This window comes from Gekko japonicus, unplaced genomic scaffold (genome assembly GCF_001447785.1).
Source record: "Gekko japonicus isolate JY-2015 unplaced genomic scaffold, Gekko_japonicus_V1.1 scaffold1588, whole genome shotgun sequence".
Lineage (NCBI taxonomy): Eukaryota > Metazoa > Chordata > Lepidosauria > Squamata > Gekkonidae > Gekko > Gekko japonicus.
In genome coordinates this window covers 230,553-239,300 of record NW_015167583.1, presented here as the reverse complement: position 1 = coordinate 239,300, position 8,748 = coordinate 230,553, and the positions used below count along the sequence as shown (strand labels likewise).

Below are 8,748 nucleotides of genomic sequence, written 5' to 3'. Positions count from 1 at the left end.
CGAAAGGCAACGGAAAGGAAGCAGAACAAAATAAGGCAGAGCTATGGCGGAGAACAGCCTCTCCGATTTTGCATTACATTCCTCAAAGAGAACGAAACCTGAATATTTATTGCTCCCGACGATGCTCCTGCCCCGCACATGGCGGCGGTCACATGGGAACCGGAAGTGAAGGTTGAGTATAAGTTTTTTCCGGTCTCTACGCTGGATGGTCATAATTTTGCGCGTGCGACTGGAAGCTGTTTAGGAAGGCGGATTGTGTGGTTTGTAGTTTAAAGGCAAGGATTTGCAGGAAAGCCTCGTATTCATGCGGCACCAGTATATTAAGCAAGGTAGAAGCTGCTTGGGTTTTACAGCTGCAAATTGTCTATACTGTAGTCACTACGATTGTTAAACTGAGAAAATATCAGCAGTCTCTCGAATCGTTCTGTTTCTGTTCAGATTAATAAAACATAAAGGAGCGCACGGAAATAAACTGGCTATTGTGCGAAAGTCTTCCTTGGGCTGGATGCTTTTGGAAAGGGCTTCTTTTTTCTTTTCTTTTTTTAGTAAGGGCATGATATTAAGGCCTGACCCGTTGCTCATGTTTTTTTTGTTGTGATTTACTGAACAACAGAACAAAAAAAGCAGTCATTCATTCTGTGTTACGTAATACCTTTTATGATGATGGTGTAAAGTGTTAGACATAAAGGCACGAGTTGTAGGTAACTGGGCCATGGTCCAATAAATAAAGTGTTTATGACGTGATTGCAAGTGGGGTTAATTTTTTTTTTTTTAAGAACGTTTTTAAAAAGTATTGTCTAGACTTCTGTCCAGGGCAATTTCTTCTCCAAGGAGCTCAAGATAATACATGTGCTCAACCCTCCGCCCCACTTTATCCTTGCAACAAACCTGCGAGGTAGGCTAGGCTGAGACTGTGGTCAGTTTAAGATTACTCAGTAAACTTCAGGACAGATTAGGGATTTGAACCTAGGTCTCTCTGATCATAGGACAGCATGCTTACCACAGCAGCTCACTGGTTCCTTAAACACCAGCTCTTAGTCAGGGCTAGTGACCTGAGCCAATAGATCGCACCCAAAGACTTCTGCCATAATGAGCAAGTTTTAGTCAAATAAAGGGAGACCAGGTGGAAACACCAGTGTCTCCCTGAACAGATTTAACTCCAGCTTTTTATACACTTTTACATACAGTTATAAATAACAATTACATTCTTTACCCATACATGGTTATGCTTTGTTCTTTCTTTGAACGCTGCCCTTCTCTTTGATCGTTGACCATATAATTATTGATCTCTCCCCCAGATAGTACTTATCCTTTATACTGGCCCTGCTTGTCCTATTCTTTGTCATGCTTCATTCTTCTTAGGTTTTATAATTTACCTCCCACAATCCAAACATTCCTTTCACCAGCTGGTCTAACAATCATCAATGGTTTATTCTATCCTGATCCCACAAACATGCACTGGTGTAACACTGAACTTAAGTACAACTGAAAGCCATTGGAGATTCATGGCAAAATAGTAGTTTATTGTTTGCTTTCAGGATGAATTTCTTGCAAAAGGGTGCCTCACTTTAAGTTTTATCTGACCACTGATTTTTTTGTGAGACTCAGGATCTGATCCCTGCTGCTTGTCCCCCTGGCATTTTGGCATCTGTATTCTGGATTGATGATGACGAAATTTAAATTGCTAAAGATTTTTTATTCATTGGACAAGAGTCGCTGGAAAAGACGATAATGCTAGGAAAAGTTGAAGGCAGGAGGGAAAGAGGAAAACCCAAAATGAAATGGTGGAAGCAACTTGATAGCACTTAATACACAACACTCTGGGTCTGGAAGCAAGATAGGGGTGCCCTTTGCTGCCCTATTTCTGGGGCGGCCCGAGGCCCTAGATGACTATAGGGATGTTGGCTGTAACAAAGAGGCCTGCCTTCCTTAGTACTAGTTTGTGCACAGTAATTGACTTGGGAGGACCTCATCTATAGACTAAGTACCTGTTCTTTTGCTTTTCAGGAATTGCTACCTGTTTCTACACAAAGGCACAGTTCTGAGTCTTTTCTCTCTTTTTATTACTTTCTGCTCCAGAGCCCCATTTCTAATGTCCTGAACAACGATTGGAACGGAGGTTCCCATGAGAGGATATGATTTCCTGGGGCTGGAGATGGCAGATTCACCGATGTGGTAAATATGTCTTCGGAAACGCATCCTGGCAAAAGAATCGAAGCCTCCATTTGCCTTGGAGGTGTTGTCACCAGGGGACTTCTGGGAGCCTCCTCTATCCAGAGATAAGGAAGTTTTTGGAAGAGAACACGGAAATCACCAGCAGTGGGAATCTGACACCGGAAATCAAGTTACGGCTGCTGACCCCTCGTTGCCAATTCTGGAAGGAAAAAGCTGCCTTGTGGCCATATAAAGAACCCTACTGGGCAATCTACTGGCCTGGAGGTCAAGGACTATCGAGGTACATAAACGCAGTGACCACTGGAGGGCATTCACGCTCTGCAGTCTGAATAATGGGAGACCTCCGATTCAGAGTTTCTTTGTTTAAATCAGCTCTCTGCCAGACAATTGTTTTGTTTGCAAGTGTGAGATCGAGCTCCTTTTAAGCCAGTTTGAACTGCTGAGTTGTTGGTTTTATGCCAGGGCTCAGTCCTGGAACACATGAGGTTGTTACAGTTCAACTGAACGTGTGCAGAATCTCCTTTTCTCACCACTTTCAGGGATCTGAGATTAGGTGATGGATCTGAAGGATACCTTTCAGGCAACCTCGGGCCCCAGCATCTCTTGTTTTTACTAGTTAACTATTGATATTAAAGCCACTTATGTGAATCAGAAGATCACATGCAGGAAGTAGTTGCTACTTGAAAAATGCCAGTGATTCAATAGTAGAGTATCTGGTTTGAATCATAGAGTTGGAAGGGACCTTCAGGGTCATCTAGTCCAACCCCTGTACAATGCAGGAAATTCACAGATACCTCCTTCACACTTACCCCCAGTGAACCCTGCTCCATGCCCATAAGATGGCAAAAAAACCCTCCAGGATCTAAAGAGGCCTGGAGAAAAATTGCTTCCTGACCCCAAAGTGGTGATCATTTCCCTGGGCATGTAAGAAAGAAACACAAGAACTAAGCACTGATGCAACCCTTCCTGCCCTCCCTCTCCCCGAGGAAGCCTGTTCCACTGAGCAACCGCTCTGTCAGGACGTTCTTCCTTATATTTAGCCGAAAACTCTTCTGAGCAGGTCAGAGCAGACAATACTGACTCAAACAAGACTCTGTGTAAGGCAGCTCCCTGTGGTAATCATCTCTTTTCCTGGCATCAAGGCGATACAGGTGGTAAGTGGTATAGAGGAGACAGAGAAAACCCACACCCGTGCCATCCTGAAGGGGCCCAGCTCTCACAACTTGAAGATCAGTGACACAAAATAATGACACTTGGAAACCTTAGTGTAAATATACATGTGCCAGAAAGTAAGCACTGCCAGCTAAATTGTCGCCAGCGCTAGACAAAGTGGAAATCTTAATTTGAGCAAATTTATATGCATACAGAAATTATATACAGCAAGCTATTTCATTGTTCCGTTTGCTCTTTCAACAGCGGTCTAATAGTCAGAATTTAAACAGATGCTGTTTTCTCCACCAAGGAGATGAGAAAGATGCATCTGTTAATGCTCATCATGCAGTTTGTTTGGAGGGGGGGAAATTTCTGGCACATGGGGAGTGTTGATGGGGGGATATTGGCGCACGTGCAGAATGCCTTTTTGTCTTTCCTACGCACTATTGAAAAATACTTGAATGCTGAAGGGCCCCATCTTTATCCCAACCTTCTGTTAGGGAGTTCAGGGCAATGTATATGATTCAGGGCAGACCAAATTACTCAGTAATTAAATTATGGAATTCACTGCCAGTGGGTTTTGTTATGGCCATCAGCATAGACAGCTGTAAGACGGAATTAGACAGATGAATGTAAGATACATCCATCAGTGTCTGGTAGCCAGTGTTCCCTCTAAGCTGTGTGGGTAAGCGGCCGCTCATTAACACAGGAAGCCCCGCTCAGCAGCAGTCTGGAGCCGCTCAGGGTCTTGCACTGCCCATTGCCCATTTTAAGATCACAGCAGTTGTATTCTGCTCAGGATGTGAACCTTTGAATATCAGTGCTAGGAGGCAGTGTCAGAGGAAGGCCTTTGTCTCTGTGCCCTATTTGTTTGGACCTCGAGGGCAACTGGTTGGCCACTGTGTGAAACAGTATGCTGGACTAGATGGAGCAGTGGTCTGATCCAGCACAGCATGTTCTCCGCTTCTCTGCTTTAACCTAACAATAATGCTGTGAAGTAGGCCCTGACCTGGATAGCCCAGGCAAGCCCAATCTTGTCAGATCTTGGAAGCTAAGCAGGGCTGACCCTGGCAAGTACTCGGAAGGGAGACCCCCAAGGAATACCAGGGCCAGTACACAGAGGCGGGCAATAGCAAGCCACCTCTTTGAAACGTTCAAGCCCCACTAGGGGTTGCCAGAAGTCAACCTGACTTCCAGGCATGCAGGCACACACACACACAAAAGACTCACCCCCCCAAAAAAAATAATGCTGTGATTGGGCTGAATAACTGGCCCCAAGTAATCCAGTGAGGTTTTGGGCAGAGAGGGGATGATTTGACGGGCAAGAGTGTAGATTCTTAGTCCAGCATTCTAACTGCCTCAGCACCATATGAGTGTCTAGCCTTTAAGTTTAAAAGTTCGAGTACAGCTACGGATGGATTCAACCAAAAATTGGGTTGTGAAGTCATGCAAGAGGCTCGTCCGAGGAACTTTGCAAGGAGTAAAGTTACCTTTAACTCTTTCCAATGTTGTCTTTCAAAACATACTCAGATACCTTCTCGATAACCCCAACATTGTCCACATGAAGAAAGTTCTAGATCTCGGAAGTGGCTGCGGAGCAACAGCCATAGCAGCTGCGATGAGCGGTGCTACTGACGTTGTTGCCAACGACATCGACCCTAGTAAGATACTTTGTTCCAGTCTCAAGCTAGTGGGAAGGGAAGGATGGATCGTAGAATGCCGCAGCAAGTCCCAAGATTCCAGGGGAGGGACACAGAGAGGTGCGAAGGAGTGAGCGTATCCTGCTGCCCGTAAGCCGTCACTCATCCCTCATGATCCGTGCTGAAGAATGTTGGGCCAGATGCCAACCCACTTCTGCCTTAGGAGTCCACATTTTACAGTTTGAGAGTCACCAGTGTTAGCCAAATTGCCTTGAATTCTTAATTAGTCTAGGGGAGGTTATGATTATTAATTGGCAATAGACAAAATAGGATTCACACCAATGTATACAGAAGTCCCACCTTTGCTGTAAGTACCAGCACAGACACAGAGACTGTATTCAGTAAAATATGATGTTTTTTTACTGAAGGATATGTATCATTCAAACAATACACCAACACACACACATTTATACTTATACTAAGAAATAAAGGTAGATCCTTAACACAGTTGCATTAGCAGGACATTCGTTGGTTGGGCAATATTTACCTGTCCTCATTGATTGAGCCGTTCCAATGGAAGAATGGAGGGGTTTAGAAATAGAAAATGGGGAACACGTGCTCTGAACCAGCAGAACCACGTGGACTCTAGCTGCAGACTAGAGGTTAAAGATGGAGGTAGGGTATGTGGATAGCAAGCTGGGCATAAGAGGGTTAAAGCTTCGATAGGGGTCGTGGAGAGGGTAAGAGAGAGACCATGTGGTCGGGCAGCATCTTTTATAATGTGGTGTGGGGGGGAGCTGGCTAGGCTGGCCACATCCCCCTGTGACACCTTCTGTTAGTCCGTCCCAAAAAACATACTATTGGCTGGCTGGAAGAGGGGAGGGGGACTAAGGTCAATATTGAGAGTTAGAAACTTAGACTGAGGACTGGCACCTGGATGAAGAATGATTGAATCATCAGGCTAGGGCTATTGTCTCTTGATGGCTGGCTGATGGTTGGGTGATTAGTTGCTAAGCAACTATTAATAGAGTCTCTTGATTAGATTTGTAGGTAGCTGGAAGAGGGGGGAAGAGGGGTTGCCTACATGTGCTTGAAGAAACTCCTAATGGAGTTTGAAATTCTCTGTTCTTGTGCCTTTCCATGGCATGGCGTCTGAGGCTGTGTACAGGCTTATGGAACTGCTTCATCTCACAGCAGGTGAGATGTCTGATGACTCTGGACTAACACTGTGGCTGCAACACTAAAGGAAGGTGTCCCTCTTTCAGGTGTGCAGTCTCAACAGGTATTCTCAGGTCTCCATATTATACAGTCCCTTTGCACAGTTCATATTCCATAAAAACACATTGATAGGCTTGTATGGCAACAGCAGTGCTGATTCTTCCATAATGGCAACCGAGTAGGAGATGGCTGGAAATAACTTCTGGGTGGGTCATAGTCCTGGCAGGTACTGGGGGCATATGTGAAATGACTGCTGTACTGGTAACTTTCAAACATCATATTCATCCACATGGAACCATTTCCAGCAGCCTTAAATCATGAGGTTGTAATAGGACTGAGGTCTAAGTTTAGTGCTTAAAGAGCTATTTTTACTGTTTTACTGGGGGGGTCCCTTTTTCCTCCCCACTTCCGCAACGGTAACAATGACCCCACCCTTAGATTCTACTGGTTTTGGTACTGAATTCAGTAGTGCTGTTCTGGAGTGAGCTGCTTGAAAACTGCCGTCTTTCTGACTTTTTAGTAAAATATCCTGTCCGTCCGGCTATCTATATAAAAGAATTTTGCCAAGGAGCCTCTGATCCAGCATAGGATCCTGTGACCCAGTAGAAGGTTGATCTGTTGTATGTGGGGATCTAAGTTTTAAAAAATCCTTTGACATCTGTTCATCTCTGTTTTCATTGTCTCTCAGTTGCAGGAGCTGCCTTAACAATGAACTGTGAATTGAACAACCTGAATCCCTTCCCTTTCCTAATGGGCAACCTGATTGGTTCAGAGGTTGACAGCTGGGATGTCATTGTCCTAGGGGACATGTTTTACAGTGACAAGCTTGCGGACAGCCTCCATCAGTGGCTGAAGAAATGTATTCACGCACATGGGACTAAAGTGCTAATTGGGGACCCTGGCAGGCATCACTTTGTGAGCCACCAAATTCAGAGTCAGTTGCACAAACTCACAGAGTACGCTCTCCCAGAATTAACCCAACAAGACAACAATGGGTCCACCAGCACTACAGTTTGGAATTACGGGTGTTGACTCCCGTTGGCCCCCAAATGCTGGATTACATTGTGCAACTCAAGCCACATTGCTTTGTTTTTGGCACATCCAGATTTTGGTTGAAGCTAGTAAATAAATCATTTTGCTGTGACTCAGCTGAAGAGCTTATTTACACAAATCAGGACAAAAGTGATAAATATTTTTCCCATAAGGCTTACATAACTCAGTGAAAAACAAACTTGTGCGTGCCAATATGTAGCCGATGTTTTCTTTTATAAAAGGTCACCAAGACCCAGTGAAAATTAATTATTGCTCTGGTTTTGTAAATATAAGCCTGCCTAATAAAATGCCTTCTTCTTTAGAGGTCAGATGTAGAGGTTTTCTTATCTCTTTCAGTCATGTTGAAAACTACAATCCTATGGCACCCTTGGGAGTCTGCTCCACTGAACCTTCTAAATAAACATGGATAGGATGGGGGGTTTTTTAAAGCAAACTCCGGAGCACAGTGGAAGATAGGAGGGCCTGGCATGATGTAGTCCATGGGGTCGCGAAGAGTCGGACTCGACTGTGTGACCGAACAACAACAACAGGATGGGGGTTGCAGAATTCTACGTGCTTTCCAGCTTTCTAAGCACCCAGAGTTCTTAGTTACCTTCTGGCAAGGATTTCTGCTACTGAATTTGATTAGATTTTCCATGTTTTGTGAATGACACCTTTGTATAGAATTCCATAGCCATTTGATCCTTAGAGGCTTTTAAAACAATGTTTCCCACTCCTTTATGGCTGCCAGCCTCCCGGTGGTAGAAGCCAAAAATGAGAGATCACGGGAGGAAGTGGAAATACAACAACAACATCTGTGACAAAAATAAAGAGTCAATAAAGATATGTTGCGAAATCATTTACTGTAGTAATTCTGTAGAAAATTATCTTCTATTATTGCTCACACGCTAACGAATGATGCGCGATGTAAACAATTTGTTTCACAATATTTGCTTTTATCTGAATGTGTAGCAATCACAATTCTTATCAATTGCTACTTATCAACTCTTGAAGGAAACATTCAATGTTTACTCTCTAATAACAGAACACAACATTGTGAAGACCTTGGGTTCTGTTTTTAAGAGAGTCAACATGGAATGTTTCCTTCAAGAGTTAATAAGTAGCAATTGATAAGAATTGTGATTGCTACACTCAGATAAAGCAGCCATATTGTGAAAGAAATTGTTTACATTGCGCAGCATGTTAGCGTGTGAGCGATAATAGAAGAGAATTTTCTACAGAATTACTACAGTAAATGATTTTGCAACATATCTTTATTGACTCTTCATTATTTTTGTCACGGATGTTGTTGTTGGATTTTCCCCTCCAGCCTCCCAGTGGTGGCTGGAGATCTCTTGCTTTTACAGTTGACCTGCAGGTGATAGAGATCAGTTCATCTGGGAAAAATGGCCACTTTGGAAGGTGGAGTGTATGGGATTATACCCCATTGAAGCCCCTCCCCTCCCCAAACCCTGCCATCCTCAGGCTCCACCCCCAAAATCTCCAGGTATTTCCCAACCTGGAGCTGGCA

At 44.0% G+C, this 8,748-nt stretch overlaps 1 protein-coding gene across 2 annotated transcripts; it reads left to right on the top strand.

The window, feature by feature from the left end:
• Window positions 1-267: 267 nt before the first annotated feature.
• On the top strand, window positions 268-7,510 carry ETFBKMT (electron transfer flavoprotein beta subunit lysine methyltransferase). Of its 2 annotated transcripts, XM_015413900.1 has the most exons (4): window positions 268-329; window positions 2,080-2,455; window positions 4,858-4,988; window positions 6,874-7,510. In XM_015413900.1, the coding sequence occupies exons 2-4, from the start codon at window positions 2,136-2,138 to the stop codon at window positions 7,215-7,217; spliced, it is 795 nt and encodes a 264-aa protein (XP_015269386.1). In that variant the 5' UTR covers window positions 268-329; window positions 2,080-2,135; the 3' UTR covers window positions 7,218-7,510. The 2 variants fall into 2 exon arrangements, with proteins under 2 accessions (XP_015269386.1, XP_015269387.1); XM_015413901.1 differs by lacking the exon at window positions 268-329 and having other exon boundaries at window positions 2,073-2,455.
• Window positions 7,511-8,748: the final 1,238 nt, after the last annotated feature.